This window comes from Pan paniscus, chromosome 6 (genome assembly GCF_029289425.2).
Source record: "Pan paniscus chromosome 6, NHGRI_mPanPan1-v2.0_pri, whole genome shotgun sequence".
NCBI lineage: Eukaryota > Metazoa > Chordata > Mammalia > Primates > Hominidae > Pan > Pan paniscus.
Window position 1 is genome coordinate 90,206,341 of NC_073255.2, and position 20,035 is coordinate 90,226,375.

Genomic DNA, 20,035 nt, shown 5'->3' on the forward strand with positions numbered 1-20,035 from the left:
CATACTCTAAATCCTTTGTTATCATTTCAACAGGGTTCATGGAGGTTGCAGTGAGCTGAGATCGCGCCATTGCACTCCAGCATGGGCAACAAGAGCAAAACTCTGTCTCAAAAAAAACTAAATAAAAAATAAAAATAAATGGCAAGCATCTCCTTATACACCTCCATCAGGACTCTGTGAGTGACTGTGAGCAGTCATATTTTGAAAGCAATCTTTTTTTCTGAGCAGTAGGTCTCAAAGGAGGGCTTAAAATATTCGGTGAACAACGCTATCAAGAGATGTGCTGTCATCCAGGCTTTACTGTTCTATCAATAGAGCACAGGCAGAGCAGATTTAGTGTAACTCTTCAGGACCCCAGGATTTTCAGAATGGTAAATGAACATGGCTTCAAAGTAACCAGCGGCGTTAACCCCTCACAAGGAATTCAGCTTGTCCTTTGAAGCTTTGAAGCCAGGAATGAACTTCTCTCTAGCTAGCAAAGTCCTAGAGCGTATCTTCCAATATAAGGCTGTTTTGTCTACGTTGAAAATCGGGTTTTGTGAGTGTAGCCATCTTCATGAATTACCTCAGCTAGATCTTCTAAAGAACTTGCTGCAGTTTCTACATCAAACACTTGCTGCTTTACCTTGCACTTTTATGTTATAGAGACTCTGTCTTTCCTTTTTTTTTTTTCTTTTGAGACAGATCTCAAGAGTCCAGGCTGGAGTGCAATGGCGAGATCTCAGCTCACTGCAACCTCCGCCTCCTGGGCTCAAGCGATTCTCGTACCTCAGCCTCCAGAGCAGCTGGGACTACAGGTGCACGCCACCAGGCCTGGCTAATTTTTTGTATTTTAGAAGAGACGGGGTTTCACCAGGGTGCCTAGGGTGGTCTTGAACTCCTGAGCTCAGGCGATCTGCCCGCCTCAGCCTCCCAAAGTGCTGGGATTACAGGCGTGAGCCCCCGCCCCAGCTGACTGTGTCTTTCCTTAAACCTCATGAGCCAACCTCTGCTAGCTTCCAATTTTTCTTCTGCAGCTTCCTCACCCATCTCAGCCTTCACAGAATTGAAGAGAGTTAGGGCCTCACTCTGGATTACGCTGTGGCTTAAGGGAATGCTGTGGCTGGTTTGATCTTCTATCCACACCATTCAAACTTTCTTCCTATCAGCAATAAGCTGTTTTGCTTTATCATTTGCGTGTTCACTAGAGCAGCAGTTTTCATTTCCTTCGAGAACTTTTCCTACGCATTCTCCACCTGGCTACCTGTTCAGCCTAGCTTTCAGCCTACCTCAGCTGCTGACATGCCTTCCTCACTAAGCTTCATCATTTCTGCTTTTGATGTAAAGTGAGCAGCCTGCAACTCTTCCTTTCACTTAAACACTCAGAGGCCACTATAGGTCTATTAATTGGCCTAATTTCCTTTTTTTTTCGTTGAGACGGAGTCTTGCTCTTTCGCCAGGCTGGAGTGCAGTGGCGTGATCTTGGCTCACTGCAACCTCCACCTCCCAGGTTCAAGCGATTCTCCTGCCTCCCAAATAGCTGGGACTACAAGCGTGCGCCACCACACCCAGCTAATTTTTTGTATTTTTAGTAGAGATGGGGTTTCACCATGTTGGCCAGGATGGTCTCGATCTCTTGACCTCGTGGTCCACACATCTCGGCCTCCCAAAGTGCTAGAATGACAGGCGTGAGCCACCGTGCCTGGCCGGCCTGATTTCAATATTGTGTCTCAGGGACCAGGGAGGCCTGAGGAAAGGGAATGATGGGGGACCAGGCGATTGGTGAAGCAGTCAGAACACATATTTACCTATTAGGTTTGCCATATTATATGTGTGCGTTCAAGGACTCCCAGTACAATTACAATAGTAACATCAAAGATCACTGATCTCAATACCTTGAACCAAGTGAGCCGAGATCGCACCACTGCACTCCAGCCAGGGTGACGGAGCAAACCTCCATCTCAAAAAAAAAAAAAAAAAAAAAAAAAAAATTCCACTACAGCGGATACAATAATCATGAAAAAGTCTCAAATAATGCTATGCCAAGAGTTACCAAAATGCGACACAGAGAACCAAGTAAGCACATGCTGCAGGAAAAATGGCACCAATAGACTTGACACAAGGTTGCCACAAATCTTCAATGTGTGAAAACTGCAGTGTCTGCAAGGCACACAAAAAAAAATGAGGTATGCCCGGTCGGGCACAGTGGCTCACGCCTGTAATCCCAGCACTTTGGGAGGCCGAGGCGGGCAGATAACCTGAGGTCAGGAGTATGAGACCAGCCTGACCAACATGGAGAAACCCTGTCTCTACTAAAAATACAAAACTAGCTGGGTGTGGTGGTGCATGCCTGTTAATCCCAGCTACTCGGGAGGCTGAGGCAGGAGAATCACTTGAACCCTAGAGGCAGAGGTTGCGGTGAGCCGAGATCGCACCATTGCACTCCAGCCTGGGCAACAAGAGAAAACTCCGTCTCAAAAAAACAAAAATGACAACAACAAAAAATGAGGTATGCCCATATATAATATGTGCCTATAGATACCCTAGCTTTTTTTGTTCCCTTTCCATGTTTTTAAGAAAATGCTGTATCAATCAGTTAACATAAAACCTACAGTGTTAGGTTAAACACAGATATGAAAATGGTCATACTGTGAAAGGCTGTGGGTATTAAAACCCTATAGTAAATTTCAACACTGTTCCAATGTCAAATAAGCTCACCACTGCTCTAAATGCGGATTACAAAACTCACTGAAGACTGTGATAAGGTGATTCGTATCTGTGAGGGAGTGGAGGAGAACTGTTTAATTTTGCAATATGCTTAAACAAACTTGCACAGTGAATCACTGGTTTTCAACACACCAACTTTTTATCTAGAAAAGAACTCCTGGCCGGATGTGGGGGCTCACGCCTGTAATCCCAGCACTTTGGGAGGCCGAGGTGGGCTCCTCGGGTCAGGAGTTCAAGACCAGCCTGGCCAACATGGAGAAACCCTGTCTGTACTAAAAATACAAAAAATTATCTGGGTATGGTGGTGTGCACCTGTAATCCCAGCTACTCCAGAGGCTGAGGTAGAAGAATTGCTTGAATACAGGAGGTAGAAGTTGCAGTGAGCGGATATCGCGCCACTGCACTCCCTGGTGACGGAGCGAGACCCCATCTCTTAAAAAAAAAAAAAGCCGAGAGTGGTGGCTCATGCCTGAAATCCTAGCACTTTGGGAGGCCAAGGCAAGCAGATCACCTGAGGTCAGGAGTTCGAGACCAACTTGGCCAACATGGCAAAACCCTGTCTTTACTAAAATTACAAAAATTAGCCAGGCATGGTGGTGGGCACCTGTAATCCCAGCTACTCGGGAGGATGAGGTAGAAGAATTGCTTGAACATGGGAGGTGGAGGTTGCAATGAGCCAAGATCGTGCCATTGCACTCCAGCCCAGGGGGCCAAGAGTGAAACTCTGTCTCAAAACAAAAAAAAAAAAAGAAAAAGAAAATAACTCCCTATCTGAGTAAAAGTTTTAACCTATTCAAAATTTCTCTACCTTCATTACCTTCTCTCTAATGTATCTCATTAACCCAGAGTAAAGCCAAGCAAGAAACACCGTACAACAAACACTACCATTTTTCTTAACTCTTCAGTATCTATCCTGACATATTTCAGTGATTCCTTTTGAGCATTTTGAAATGTCTCCATAAACATTTCAGAAAATCTTTTTAAGTTTAAATCTCATTCTGTTTTAGAAGAAAATATAACTTGGCCAGGCGCAGTGGCCCACGCCTATAATCCCTCTGCACTTTGGGAGGCCAAGGTGGGCAGATCACCTGAGGTCGGGAGTTTGAGACCAGCCTGACCAACATGGAGAAACCCCGTCTCTACTAAAAATACAAAATTAGCCAGGCGTGCTGGCGCGTGCCTGTAATCCCAGCTACTTGGGAGGCTGAGGCAGGAGAATCACTTGAACTCACGCGGCGGGGGTTGTGGTGAGCCAAGAGTGCGCCGCTGCACTCCAGCCTAGGCAACATGAGCAAAACTCCATCTCAAAAAAAAAAAAAAGAAAGAAAGAAAGAAAATATAACTTGTCTTACCTATAAATATTTAGGCTTAAAATTAATGAAATGCAAAAGATAAAAATACAATGCTTACAATATTTTACAAAATCTTTTTGAAAATCCTTTCTGGTATTGACAAAAGCACGTCCTCTTTCAGTTCCGACGACAAACACGTCTGTTTCGTACACTGCAATGCAGGCCACTTCGGCTTTGGACTTGGCCAGTTCTTTACACTACAATACAAACAGCAAACATCATGTTACAGGCAGACGTTTAAGAGCATCATTTCTGCTCGATGAATTTAAAAAACTAACAACATTTTTTAAAGGTACTTCTCTTTCGAGATAGTTTTTGGCCTGATTTTAAACAAAAGACAACACAGAATTTATAAGGAAAAAAAAAACACAATTCCCTTGTAATCTCTTATAGGTCAGATTCTCCAAGTAGTAGACTCAGAGTTTACACAGGCTTGCTGGGGGGCACTGTCAATTACAGCACTTGGGAGGCGGGAGGCAGGCAGGGCTGGACAGACGAAGCACTGAACACTGATGTAGCTGCACCCAGAGCTGAGAGCTGGCATGGCCCTCCCCTGGGAAAGGGTGGAATCTTGTGCAAGGTGGCTCGAACAGCCATGGCACCTGGGGCAATTAGTGCCATCAGTACAAAAGGAGGGTGCGGGTCTGAAACCCACACTACAGCATTCATTACATAATCCCCACCTCCAGAAGTATTCCCCTGTGTACACACAGCCAGAATCACTTTTAGGTGGGCAGAGTATTTACTGACTTTTACTAAGCATATTTCTACGAGATTAAATATTCTTTTAAATTATTACAGAGTATATAGTATTCCATTTAATGAATATACCTTGAATGATTTACTGATAACATTATTTAAAAGGTTGGTGATTCCAGTTTTCCCCCCTAAAAATAATACCACCATAACAACCTGGGAACAAAATATTTATGGGCATCTTTTTCTTTTTGTTTTTTAAGACAGAGTTCCACTCTGTCGCCCAGGCTGGAGTGCGGTGGCGCAATCTCGGCTCACTGCAACCTCCACCTCACGGGTTCAAGCAATTCTCCTGTCTCAGCCTCCCGGGTAACTGGGACTACAGGCACACGCTGCCACGCTGGCTAATTTTTTTGTATTTTTAGTAGAGATAGGGTTTCACAATGTTGGCCAGGCTAGTCTTGAACTCCTGACCTCAGCCTATAATCCCAGCACTTTGGGAGGCCAAGGTGGGTGGATCACCTGAGGTCGGGAGTTCGAGACCCGCGTGACCAACATGGTGAAACCCTGTCTCTACTAAAAATACAAAAAATTACCCGAGCGTGGTGGCGCACACCTGCAATCCCAGCTACTCGGGAGTCTGAGGCATGAGAATCACTTGAACCCAGGGGGCAGAGGTTGCAGGGAGCCTATATCATGCCACTGCACCCCAGCCTGGGCAACAAGAAGGAAACTTTGTCTCAAATGAATGAATGAATGAATGAATGAATGTGATGTGAAAGGCTTAAACCCATAACTATTCAAGAAGAAAAACTACTCATTGGTTGGGGCAGTGGTTCATGCCTGTAATCCCAGCACTTTGGGCGGCTGAGGCAGGTGGATCAAGAGGTCAGGAGTTCGAGACCGGCCTGGCCAAGATGGTCAAACCCTGTCTTTACTAAAAATACAAAAAATTAGCCGGGTGTGGTGGCAGGCGCCTGTAATCCCAGCTACTCGGAAGGCTAAGGCAGGACAATCGCTTGAACCCGGGAGGTAAAGGTTGCAGTGAGCCAAGATCTCGCCACTGCACTCTAGCCTGGGCAACAGAGCAAGCCTCCGTCTCAAAAAAAAAAAAAAAAAAGTAAAGAAAAAGTACTCATTAAGACTAAAAACCATAAAATTCTATCTTCCACAAAAACAAATCAACCTTATCTACAGCGCAGGCCTACCCAACTATGGAATGATGGAACAGAAGGCCTCACCATGGACTCGAGAGCTGACATGAGGAATGTCACCACCATCCTGCTCTCCGAGGACTCCTCATCTTCAACGGGCAGGGTGGACATTGCAACTTGGGCCATGATCCCTGTGCAGGAGAAGTAAGAAGAAAGTGAGTGGTAGAAATCTGGTGTCCTGAACCCACAGCCAAAGCTGTGAGGGCCCCTCACGGGCTGCCTAATTTACAGTTTTCTTGCTCTAGAGACAAAATAAGGCTCAGAAACTAAGTATTTGACTTGCCCCAACCCTCATAAGATAAAGAATCTATCCCCTAATTTTCTATATATTGTCATTTCCAGAAAATTGGGTCAATATCACACCCCAAATAAATCCAGGTGGCACCCAGAATCAGTGAAATTTCTCCCAAGTAAGAACAAGACGAGGCAAGGCACTTTACAGCCCAGTGATGGGCAACCACAACTCAACACAGGACAGAGATGCTAAGCCCTCTTCTCCCCTGAACATCCTGACACAAAAAAGAGTGGGTGCAGTGGACTGAGGCTGAGTGGAGAGAAGTTTCTCTTCTTACTAAGAAAACAGATCACAGGCATCAAGTAACATGTAAGATTCTTTATAATACAGCATATTCTGGCCAGGCACGTTGGCTCACGCCTATCATCCCAGCACTTTGGGAGGCTGAGGCAGGAGAATTGCTTGAACCCAGGAGGCGGAGGCTGCAGTGAGCGGAGATCGCAGCACTGCACTCCAGTCTGGGTGACAAGAGCAAAACTCCGTCTCAAAAAAACAAAACAAAATGGTTAGAAGTGTAAATTTTATGTTAAGTATATTTTACTAAAATAAAATGAAAACAACACACCATATAAAAACATACTGGCCAGGCGTGGTGGCTCATGTCTCTAATCCCAGCTCTTTGGGAGGCTGAGGCAGGTGGATCACCTGAGGTCAGGAGTTCGAGATTAGCCTGGCCAACGTGGCAAAACTCTGCCTCTACTAAAAATACAAAAATGAGCCAGGCAGGGTGGTGGGCACCTGTAATCCCGGCTACTCAGGAGTCTGAGACAGGGGAATCGCTTGAACCTGGGAGACGGAGGTTGCAGTGAGCTGAGATCACGCCACCTCACTGGAGCCTTGGTGACAGAGTGAGCCTATCACACACACACAAAAAATGTATATTTTACCAAAATAAAACCAAAACAATACACCATATAAAGACATACTAAGATGGCAAAATCTAAAGCAAATTTCTAAAACTGAAATACTAAAAAGGTTTTCTGTAAATAGCATGCAAATTAGATGCCTATTAAAAATTGTCCCTTTTAATTTAGTTGAATTAATTCTACTTTTAGGGAGCTATTGAATAATTAAATAAACTTAATATGGAAAGATAACTGAAAATTTGAAAATTGAACACTGGAAACAAGAATAGTAACTGTAAAAACAAATTAATTTACTGACAACACCCGAGTATTCCTTAACTAAAGCCCCAGGGTTCTGGAGAACGTGGACAAGCAGCTGAGGAGCTGTCAGCAGAAAACTGTTATGCCTAAAAATGCCAGTAAATCTTTTCCCTATTATTAAAGAGGATGCTCTATTTCCCTATTATTAAAGACTGTGATCTAGCTTTATCTGTTACCATGTGAATTAACTGCTAGCCCAGATTACCCATCAACAAGTAACGAAGCATACATACTTATGAAGTTGCGCTTTATAATAAAAACCATAATCCACTGGGCGTGGTGGCTCACGCCTGTAATCCCAGCCCTTTGGGAGGCCGAGGCGGGTGGATCTCTTGAGGTCAGGAGTTCGAGATCAGCATGGCCAACATGGTGAAACCCTGTCTCTATTAAAAATTCCAAATAGCCGGGCATGGTGGCATGCACCTGTAATCCCAGCTACTTGGGAGGCTGAGGCAGGAGAATCGCTTGAGCCCAGGAGGCGGAGGTTGCAGTGAGCCAAGATTGCGCTGCTGCACTCCAGCCTGGGCGACAGAGTGAGACTCCGCCTCAAAAAAATAAAATAAATAAATACAAACCATAATAAAAAATAATTGACACTTGGCTGGCACAGTGGCTCAAACCTGTAATCCCAGCATTTTGGGAGGCCGTGGCAGGTGACTCTCATGAGGCCAGGAGTTCAAGACCATCCTGGGCAATGTGGCGAAACACTGTCTCTACTAAAAATACAAAAGTTAGCCAGGCATGGTGGTGTACCATCTGTAATTCCAGTCACTCAGGAGGCTGAGGCACGAGAATCAATTGAATCCAGTAGGTGGAGGTTGCAGTGAGCCAAAATCACGCCACAGCACTCCAACCCAAACAACAAAGCAAGACTCTATCTCAAAGAAAAAAACCAAAACCAAAACAAACAAAACACTTATCCCCATATATTTGAACAAACAGAAGCAAATCTGATTCCCAACACAAGGGTCCCTGACTAGAGACGGAAGTAAAAGCCGTATCAAGCAAGTGAATAGGTAAATTATAGAAATTATTTGGCCTAACAGCCTAGGTCCCATTCTTTTTCTCTTGGATAAAACTAAGTGAATTTGTCTGGTTTTCTTTCCCTCTCCCTCTCCCCCAAGTCTAAGTAAGTTTGCATTAAAATGTGGCTTAGGTGAAATGGACAACAAAGGCATATATGTTTCTATAATTAGACATTCACTTAGCATACACTTTCATTATTTCTGAAAATTCACAGTATTTCTTCATAATCTCACTTTTCCTTTAATTCCCCAGCGAAAGAAAACAGAGATGTGTTCTCATTTTACAAATGCAGTGATTTGTCAAGGTCATATTGCCACTATCACAGAACATGAAACTAGGGCAATTTTCTGCCTACTGCTGTTACCACTTCTTCTCATCTTTAATCGCCATAAATCTGCTATCAAGTCATCATGAGGCCGGAGAATAGGGTCTGGAGGCAGGGAACCTAAGGCCAATTCATGCTGACTTCCTAGAACTAAATCAAAAGGAAAACCCCAACTTTCCACACCTAAGTAACAAAAGGATGGGAGGCTACTCAGTTTGCAAACCACCACCCCCACTTTTTCTGTGTCCCAGATGGAAAATTGAAATTATCTCTGATTGGTTGCTTTCTGTAACCAATCAGACGTTTGCACAGGAGTGTAACTTTGTAACTTCACTTCAGCCTCTGATTGGTTGCTTCCTGCCAGACTGACTGCGACCAAGTCTTTTTTCCTCTCCTTTTTCTTTAGTGCAGTGGCACGATCTCGGCTCACTGCAAGCTCCGCTCCCGGGTTCACGCCATTCTCCCACCTCAGCCTCCAGAGTAGCTGGGACTACAGGCGCCCGCCACCACGCCCAGCTAATTTTTTGTGTTTTTTAGTAGAGACGGGTTTTCACCATGTTAGCCAGGATGGTATCGATCTCCTGACCTCATGATCCGCCTGCCTCGGCCTCCCAAAGTGCTGGGATTACAGGCATGAGCCGTCGCCCCCGGACTTTTTTTTTCTTTTTTTAAGACGGAGTCTAGCTCTATCGCCCAGGCTGGAGTGCAGTGGCACGTTCTGGGTTCCCTGCAACCTCGGCCTTCCGGGTTCAGACGATTCTCCTGCTTCAGCCTCGCGAGTACCTGGGACTACAGGTGCCCGCCACCACGCCCAACTAATTTTTGTATTTTTAGTAGAGATGGAGTTTCGCCATGTTGGCCAGGCTGGTCTGGAACTTCTGACCTCAGGTTATCCACCCACCTCGGCCTCCCACCACGCCCGGCCTTTTGTTTTTGTTTTGAGACAGGGTCTTGCTTTGTTATCCAGGCTGAAGTGCAATGGCGCTATCTCAGCTCACTGCAACCTCTGCCTCCCGGGTTCAAGCGATTCTCCTGCCTCAGCCTCCCGAGTAGCTGAGATTACAGGTAACTGCCACCACACCTGGCTAATTTCTTGTATTTTTAGTAGAGGGGGGTTTCACCATATTGGTCAGGCTGGTCTGGAACTCGTGACCTCAAGTAATCCACCCATCTTGGCCTCTCAAAGTACTGGGATTACTGGAGCCCGGCAGGGCAAGTCGTCATTTGCATACAAGTGTAACTTTGTAACTTCACTTTAGTCTCTGATTTGTTGCTTTCCACAGATGCTTGCATAGGGTGTAACCTTTGTAACTTCAAGTCAGCCTCTAATTGGTTGCTTTTCACAACCAATCAGACTGCTTGCAGGCCACTACTGTATTTACAAAGGATGTACACCAGGTAACCAATGGGAAACCTCTAGAAAATTAAACCCCAGAAAGTTAAACCCCATAAAGTTGAACCCCAGAAAGTAGTTAAACCCCAGAAAATTCTGTAAAGGGGCTCTTCAGCCCCCAGGCTCCGCCCGCCCCCTCTTTGTGGAATGTACCTTCCACTTTCAATAAATCTCGGCTTTTGGTGCTTCTTCCATTGGACACCCTCCACTGGTAACAATCACACTCAATGTGTGTAAGAAATGGGGGACAGACGCTACAGCAACAGCCCACGGGGCGCCCCTGGTGATGAAGGTCCTATGTCTTTATCAGAACTTTCAGGGCAGGCAGCGAGCCCTGCAGGATGGAAAGCACCCCAAGGGCGACCCACGGGCCTTCTCTGTGCTTCCTGCTCTCTGGAAGTGGGTGCATCCGGGTCACACCGGAAGTTCGCTGTTCTTTGCCCATCCCAAGAGTTTCCTTCCTGGGACAGCCCTTAGTTGAAACTATTCGTGGAGGCTTCCCTGCACCCTTCACTTGGGGACGGCTCTCTTTTCTCCTCTTCCCAGAAAGAAACTGCCATCAGGAGGTGGCATTAATTAACAATGAACACCAGAGGAGGCATCGGGCCAGGCAGGTGACGCCAGCTTAGGAAGCATCTGATGCACCGGTCCCCACAGGACCAAACGCCTAGAGAGCTGGTGTATGGGTTCAGCAGACAGCCATCTCGCTGCGTGCCCCTGGGGGCTGTACTCAGTTGCCTCGTCCATAAATGGAAATGCTCAATCCCTTTTATGAATACCCTCAACTTAAAATAAGAAGGGTTGGAAAAAGAAATGAACATTTATTGAATATATGTCATGCTTTATTGGCCATCTTGTATAATAAGCACAGCAACCCTGGGTGGGAGAGCAGGAAACATGGACTACACATGGACCCCAGGAAAAGCTCCTTGATGGAGGTGGTGCTCCAGAAGCCACCTGAGCCAGGCCCATGGAGTCTTTTCCTGGTTGACTTTACTTTCTGATGTCACCAGCAATGAACCACAAATCACAAGGATATGACCTCTCCTATCTGTCATGACACATCAAAACTCAGAGGTCTCCCAATAAAAGAGGCCGTGAAAGAAAAAAAAATTTAAACCAGGTAAAATGAGGACATTTTGCTCTGTGCTCATAAGGAATGCCACTAGGTACGAATTTTTAAGTTTTTTTTTTCTTTGGTGGGGGGAAGGAGACTTGCTCTGTTGCCCTGGCTGGAGTGCAGTGGCACGATCCTGGCTCACTGAAATCTCCAGCTCCTGGGTGCCAGTATTTCTCCTGCCTCTGCCTCCCGAGTAGCTGGGATGACAGGCGCCCGCCACCACACCCGGGTAATTTTTGTATATTTAGTAGAGATGGGGTTTCACCACATTGGGCAGGCTGGTCTTGAGCTCCTGACCTCAGGTGATCTGCCCGCTTCAGCCTCCCAAAGTGCTGAGATTACAGGCGTGAGCCACCGCACCCGGCCTAATTCTGTATTTTTAGATGCAACACTATTTTTTGCTTAATTTAATTTTCCTTTAGATGTAACCACGTATTTATGACATAATTTGCTCATTCTTTTGTGTTCCTGCTGTCCTCTGGTGACAAACTGTTTTTGTTTGCTAAAAAATTTTTCTTGAAAGGTATTTTCGCTGGAATAGAAACCTAGGTTGACAATTATATTCTTTCAGCACACTAAGGTTATTTCATTATCTGTTGGTGTCATTATATTTTGGCTTCCATTGTCGCTATTGAGAAGTTATCTACGGTCTCTTTTTAGGTGATTCCCATTCCTACTCCTGCTGTTATTAAGAGGTTTTCTTTGTCTAAGATGTTTTCTACAGTTTCACTGTGTATTCTAGGTGTAGATTTTATTTTTATTAAACATATGTCTGTCATTCATGGGCTTAACTATGAAATGGTATCCTTCAATGTGGAAAACTCTAAGCTATTGTCTCTTTAGATTCTGCCCCATTCTCTATCTCCTATCCTACTGGGACTCACATTAATGTATGTTAGTCTTCACTTTATCCTTTTAGCTTCTTACCTTTTTTACGTTTTCTTCTCCATACTAAACAATTATTTCTTCTGGCTTACCTTCCATTTCACTAATTCCTTCTTCATCTTTTTATTCTGTTGTTAAAACACCTATCCGGTTTTTAATTTTGTTTGTAATTTTCATTTCTATGATTTCTAGTTACTGCTAAGTCATATTTTCTAGTTTCCTACTCTATAAGGAATTTCAAGATTGTCATATTTCTTTGGTAATGGGGCAGTTATAGTCTCTGATAATTCCAAATCTCAAGTTTTTGCAGGACTATTTCTGTTGTTCCCGGTGGTTCTTACCCTTATGCATGGTTCTTATTCCCTTCTATGCCTAATTATCTTAGTGAGTTAGTTATTTTATGTGAAAAAATTACTTATAATCTTAAGCCTAGGGTGAAGGCAGCTTCCTCCAGGTGTCAAGAGACAACACCTGCCTAGAATCACTCTAATCCAAGTTCGAGACTTGGTTCCTTGGCCCACCCAGTAGACATTAACCCAGGCCACAAGTAAGGATGCAGACTATTCTGAGTCTCTCACCCCACAAAGCTTTCAAAACTCAAGGTCAAGTGGTGAAATGTTTGCCTTCAGGACAAGAGTAATTCTCATTTCTGTCATCTGAGTTCCCATAACCCAGCCCTTCAAATTTTCTCTACTTTTCAACTTTCTGGTGTTTTCACAAAAGTTTTGTTTTATAATTTTATAACAGTGTTGGTTGTTTTCAGTAAGAATAACCTCACCAACTCTGGGAACCATACCTTCCATATCCTTTATTCTCAAGAACAATTTATGAATTAGCCAGAACTACTTTAGATTGCGAGGTTACCAATTCCCAATTCAAACAAGATCAAGTACAAAAGAGAACTTTTATTGCTTCATTTAATTAATTAAGTCTAAAGGTTATACTGGCTCCACATATAGCTAGATCCAAAACCACAAAATAAGTCATTAGAATTATCTCAGCTTAAGCAGAAGGGTGTCCTCCCTAAGGCAGACCTGACAGCCACATGCGCCTTCATGCGTACCACATTCCTGTCCTGTGATCCCAGAGGCAGAGAACTATCACATCCTCCCATTACTTTTTTTTTTTTTTTTTTTTTTGAGACGGAGTCTCACTTATCGCCCAGGTTGGAGTGCAGTAACACAATCTCAACTCACTGCAACCTCCACCTCCTGGGTTCAAGTGATTCTCCTGCCTCAGCCTCCCGAGTAGCTGGGATTACAGGCGTGCACCACCACGTCTGACTAATTTTTGTATTTTTAGTAGAGACAGGATTTTGCCATGTTGGCCAGGCTGGTCTCGAACTTCTGATCTCAGTTGATCCGTCTGCTTTGGGCTCCCAAAATGCTAGGATTACAGGCGTGAGCCACTATGCCCAGTCTTCCCATTACATTTTGTGTAAAAGATCTGGGCATATGTGTCATGAGCCTACCCAAACCCAATTACTGTGGCTGGTCAGAACAAGATGACACGGGATATACTGTGATTAAACAGACACACAAAAAATAACAGCTATGTGAGCCTGGTATGCCTTCTTTCCCATTTTTTTTTCTTTTTTTCTTTTTATTTTTGAGACAGAGTCTTGCTCTATCGCCCAGGCTGGAGTGCAATGGCACGATCTCGGCTCATTGCAACCTCTGCCTCCCAGGTTCAAGCGATTCTCCTGCCTCAGCCTCCCAAGTAGTTCGGATTACAGGTGCCTGCCACCACACCCAGCTAATTTTTGTATTTTTTGTAGAGATGGGGTTTCGTCATGTTGGTCAGGCTGATTTTGAACTACTGATGTCAGGTGATCCGCCTGCCTTGGCATCCCCAAGTGCTGGGATTACAGGCGTAAGCCACTGCGCCCAGCCTCCCATTTTTTCAATCTCCTCAGTTCTTCTATTCTCAACGTTTTTTGACTTCACCTTTCGTTTCCCTGATTTGATTTTAATTCTCCTTCATGAGTTTCAAAATTGAACTCAATTGGCCTGTTGCTATTTCATTGTTTATCTCCGATTCTGGTTGGCTACTGTATGTGATGCCTTCTTTATCTCTGAAAACAGACTCTAGCCATTGTTTGAAATCCTCTTGAGTTTCCTGTTGGAGATCCATTTCAGGTATTAGATTTATCTGTGTCCTTGCTGTTCTGATCCATTCTTCCTCAAAATAAGCCAATAACTAATTCCATAAAATTTTCTTTTTGACTGTACTTCTGCTTTAATTATCTGATTCCTTGCTGTTAATACCAAACAGCACACAACATTTGGTTTTGGGTTTTATGAGACAAAGTCTCACTCTGTTGCCTGGACGAGTACAGTGGCACCATCGTGGCTAACTGCAGCCTCCACCTCCTGTGTTCAAGCGATCTTCCCACCTCAGCATCCCTACTAGCTGGGACTACAGACTTGCAGCACCACGCCCGGCTAATTTTTTGTATTTTTAGTAGAGATCGGGTCTCACTATGTTGCGCAGGCTGGTCTCGAACTCCTGAGATCAAATGATCCTCCCGCCTCAGTCTACCAAAGTGCTAGGATTAAAAGCATAAGCCACTGCACCCAGACAAAAAAAAATATTTTATAGTGAGTGAAAGGAAGAACGCGCTTGAAGATTTTTACAAACCTTATCATTACCCTAATAAAAACTGAGGTTCTTAATATTTTTTATGATGCTGTTCTCTGAAATACTTCTGAACTTTCAATACATTTCTGCTTCAAAACAAGGTTCCAGTCAGACTGGTAAGTCGGCAGGTGCTAGAACACTCTTTTATTTAAATTACATTCATGCCCTATTTCTTTTTCATGTTATAATATATATACACAAATATATATAAATAAATATATAAAATTATATATATGTGTGTATATACATATATATATATATATATATATTTTTTTTTTTTTTTGCGATGGACTCTGGCTCTTGTCACCCAGGCTGGAGTACAATGGTGTGATCTCAGCTCATTGCAACCTCTGCCTCCCGGGTTCAAGCGATTCTCCTGCCTCAGACTCCTGAGTAGCTGGGATTACAGGTGTCCCCCACCACCCAGATAATTTTTCTATTTTTAGTAAAAATGGGGTTTCACCATGTTGGCCAGGCTGGTCTTGAACTCCTGACCTCAGGTAATCTGCCTGCCTCAGCCTCTCAAAGGGCTGGGATTACAGGCGAGAGCCACTGCGCACAGCCTAGAGTTAGTTCTTTAACAAGGGACTAGAATCCCTCTCTAAATTCCAAATTGCCTCTTTACAGCCAGGTGTGGTGGCTCACACCTGTAATCTTAGCATTTTGGGAGGCCAAGGTAGGAGGATTGCTTGAGGTCTAGAGTTCAAGACCAAACTGCCTTTTTAATGCATAATAACAATCAAAGAATGGCAGGTTTTAAAAACAGAATCAACACAAGGTAAATAATTAGACAGTGATTGCAACTATAATACTACACAGTCTTTCAGCAGAGAATTAACTGCCACTCACCATAAACGAACTGACTGAAGCAAAGTATAATATCCTTTTCATTAGAAAGCCAAGATGATAGTGGACACTGAACTTTCTGTATCAGCATCAGTCACATTCTAAGAAAATAAGGCATCTGGTTAAAAAAAAAAAAAGGAAAATATGGCAGCGGCTCACGCCTGTAATCCCAGCATTTTGGGAGGTCAAGTCAGGTGGATCACTTGAGGTCAGGAATTCAAGACCAGCCTGGCCAACATGGTGAAACCCCATCTCTACTAAAAATACAAAAATAAGCTGGGCGTGGTGGTGGGTGCCTGTAATCCTAGCTACTCAGGAGGCTGAGGCAGGAGAATCCCTTGAACCCGGGAGGCGGAGGTTGCAGTGATCCAAGTTCACGCCATTGCACTCCAGCCTGGGCAACAGAGTGAGACTCCATCTCAAAAAATTAAAAAAATTTTAAAAATATAGCTGAGCGTGGTGGCTCATGCCTGTAATCCCAGCATTTTGGGAGGCTGAGGTGGGCAAATCACAAGGTCAGGAGTTCGAGACCAGCCTGGCCAACATGCTAAAACCCCATCTCTATTAAAAATACAAAAATTAGCCAGGCATGGTGGCGCACACCTGTAATCCCAGCTCCTCAGGAGGCTGATGCAGGAGAATTGCTTGAATCCGGGAGGCGGAGGTTGCAGTGAGCCGAGATCGCGCCACTGCACTCCAACCTGGGTGACAGAGCGAGACTCTGTCTCAAAAAATATATATATATGAGTAGGTTACAGACTGATTATCTAGGTGAACACATTACTTATGCCACAAAACACTGCTTCCAGGTACTGTCAGGCAAACTATCTCCTTTTAACAATGAAAGACAGCCCTGAATTTAGACAATAGTTTAAATTAGTAAAACCTTGACTCGCCACCTAAAAGACTGAAGACTCAGTCTCAACGAAGGTGAAATGGATTTAAACTGATGAGAAACACCAGGCCCATTATTTTATTTTCTTCTGCACAAATTTCTACAGGCTACTATTTTTACTTGTAATAAGCAATGAAGATCTACACTGCACCTTTACTTAAGGAAGGCGAGATAAACTCAAGACTGCAAAAATCAGTATCTTTCCTAACTCAATGTTTTGCATTCAGACAATAATCACTAAACCCCTAGATGCTTAGATGAATAAAAACTGAGAAAAACCTTCAAAATTAGCTAAAATAATTGCCACTAGGATATTGTCCCTGGAAGACAGTATTTAAGACAGGTAATAGTATTCAATTCTGTAATTATTCAACAGGCTTGAGTTTTAAAAAAAAAAAAAAAAAAAAAAAGCCGGGCTCAGTAGCTCACACCTGTAATTCCAGCACTCTGGGAGGCCGAGACAGGAGGATGGCTTGAGCCCAGGAGGTGAAGGCTGCAGTGAGCCATGATGGCACCACTGCACTCCAGCCTGGGTGACAGAGTAAGCCCCTGTGTCCATTAAAGAGAGAGACAGAGAGAGACAGACAGAAAGAATACTTTTACCAGAGAAATTTTCCGTCCAAACCTAAGTTTTTGTCCCCCTATTCCAAAAAATGGACTACAGTGGTGAGTCTGCAGTACTGGTGGATGCACTTCTGCCTTGGCCAGTATTTCAGGGAAGTTCTCTCTTTCTTGGTTTTCCGGTGTCTTCCAGCTTTCCAGCTGTCGTCATTCTTTGAGATCTAGTCTCCAGTTATCTTTTGTATAAGAGGAAAAACTGTAAAAGCCAAATTTACTTTTTTTTTTTTTTTTGAGACAGAGTCTCACTCTATCGCCCAGGCTGGAGTGCAGTGGCGTGATCTTGGCTCACTGCAACCTCCGCCTCCTGGGTTCAAGCAATTCTCCTGCCTCAGCCTCCCGAGTAGCTAGGATTACAGGTGTATGTCACCACGCCCGGCTAATTTTCTTTTTTTTAGTAGAGACGGGGTTTCACCATGTTGGCCAGGCTGGTCTTGGAACTCCTGACCTCAGGTGATCTGCCCGCCTCAGCCTCCCAAAGTGCCACACCTGGCCAACCAATTCATTTTATTAACAGCCACTAAAGCCAAGTTTCAACAAAATTAAATGACTAATGGCATCATCATATTCTTGAATGTATACACTAACAGAAACATCCTCAGTCAGAAGAATAAAATGAATTCATGTATCGCTTAATGCCAAGGGAAAAATTAGTGACATCTCAAACTTTTACAAAGTAATTTCTTCAAAACAATGAGTGGTAAGAAAAAGTTAAAATTCATCAAGTAAAATGTTAGATATTTTGTCCTAAAATGGTGCTTAAAATAAATCCAAAAGATCTAATACTAGTAGTTCAATCAGCTGACTTTAGTCTAAACCAGGATTCAGCTGCATTAAAACTAGTTTAGATTATCATGTAATACTACATTTTGGCAATCTTTTAGGCCGCCTAAATCTTTTCATCTCTGAAACTGTTGGGTTTTTTTCGGTTTTTTGTTTTGTTTTGGAGACGGAGTCTCACTCTGTCGCCCAGGCTGGAGTGCAGGGGCATAATCTCGGCTCACTGCCACCTCCACCTCTTGGGTTCAAGCAATTCTCCTGGCTCGATCTCCGGAGTAGCTGGGATTACAGGCACCTGCCACCACACCCAGCTAGTTTTTTTTGTATTTTTAGTAGAGACAGGGTTTCCCCATGTTGGCCAGGCTGGTCTTGAACTCCTGACCTCAAGTGATTTGCCCGCCTCAGCCTCCTAAAGTGCTGGGATTACAGGCGTGAGCCATCACGCCCAGCCAAATTGTTGGTATTTAATATTTCCATGTTCTCCCTATAAAGTACTAAAAGCCAAAACTAAAATCTGTTTTTCAGAAGGAAATTTATTCATCCCTAAAATGTCAGTATACATTTAATATAATCAGTTCAGATTGTAAACACAGACTTTGTAAATATCTTAATGTTTTCTATTTAATTTTTTTTCCTAGACATGTGGTTCACACTAAATGTCTTAATTTTTTCAACATACTACCATTTGTTTTAATTATGTCCACTGAGTAGCTTCTATACAAAATGTGCTTTGCTAGGGTTTTGGTTTTTTTTTTTTTTTTTCAGATAAGGGTCTCACTATGTTGCCCAAGATGGCTGCAAACTCCTGGGCTCAAAGGATCCTCCTGCCTCAGTCTCCCAATTAGCTGGGACTACAGGCATCTGCCACCACGTCTGGCTATAGGAGCTGTGTTTTTAATTTTTGTTTTAATGAGAACATGTTTAAGGTAGTTTGCTGACCCTATCAGTTTGTCTTTCGAATGACAGCAAAGAAATTAACTTCATATCTTGATAAGTTTATTATAAATGGTCGACATCTGCTTGACACAATTTACAAAATGGATCTTTTTGTAACCTAAGAACAGCTGATAACTTAAAAGACAATGTAAATTGCCCAAGATCACAGAATTGCTAAGAATAGAATCCAAATCTATCCAACTGACTGGATGTCCTCAATTCCCCATTCTCTGTCTTTTTATTTGGTTTGTTTGTTTGTTTGTTTGTTTTAGATGGAGTCTTGCTCTGTCACCCAGGCTGCAGTGCAGTGGCATGATCTTGGCTCACTGCAACCTCTGCCTCCCGGGTTCAAGCGATTCTCCTGCCTCAGCCTCCTGCGTAGCTGGGACTATAGGCGCCCATCACCACGCCCAGCTAATTTTTGTATTTTTAGTAGAGACGGGGTTTTGCCATGTTGGCCTGGCTGGTCTCCAACTCTTGACCTCTAGTGATCTGCCCACCTCGGCCTCCCAAAGTGCTGGGATTACAGGTGTGAGCCACTGCGCCCAGCCCCCCATTCTCTTTCAAACCACACTATACACTGTAAAATTTAATCCGATTTTAAATATTTTTCAAATTCCATTATCTACAAATTTAAACTTTAGAAAAACATTAAGTTTTCAAGGGCTTAGACAACAACTATAATGGTATTTAAGTCTATGAACTGACCTTCTGCTCCCCCCCCAAAAAAACAGCCTCTCAAAGAAATAGGATTCCTCAATACTAAAAGGAGATATTTTCATTTTCCCAAAGTATTGTACCACAAAATACTAGTTCATAGCTACTTTTCTTCTTTTAAAAATATTCATTCTTTTAAAAAAAAGGAGAACATGGCACATCCCATCGTAACCAAGTCATCAAAGTTAACACTAGCCTCCAGACAGACAAACACCATGTCCCACCTAACAAAATGCAAGGAAAACGGATATTCCTGCTCAAAATGCTTAACCTCAATATAAGCATGAGGAAGCACTGGACAAACCTGAGTTAAGAGACAGTCTATAAAAATGCCTCTAGTCTTCAAAAAGGTCAAGGGCATGAATGAAACTCAAAACACTGAAAAAGTGTTCTAAAATAAAGTATATTAGGCCGGGATGGATGGC

The 20,035-nt window shown here is 43.5% G+C and overlaps 1 protein-coding gene across 17 annotated transcripts in view; it reads right to left on the bottom strand.

Moving 5' to 3' along the window:
- Positions 1-20,035, bottom strand: part of GTF2I (general transcription factor IIi) — a 103,307-nt gene that overhangs the window by 65,406 nt on the left and 17,866 nt on the right. For all 17 annotated transcript variants that reach the window (XM_055114465.2, XM_055114467.2, XM_034951428.2 and 14 more), the window contains 2 exons: positions 5,996-6,099; positions 4,117-4,255 (listed from right to left, as the gene is read on the bottom strand). In XM_055114465.2, the coding sequence (XP_054970440.1) occupies positions 4,117-4,255; positions 5,996-6,094 (238 nt within the window). In that variant the 5' untranslated portion in view covers positions 6,095-6,099. The remainder of the gene's footprint in view (positions 1-4,116; positions 4,256-5,995; positions 6,100-20,035) is intronic.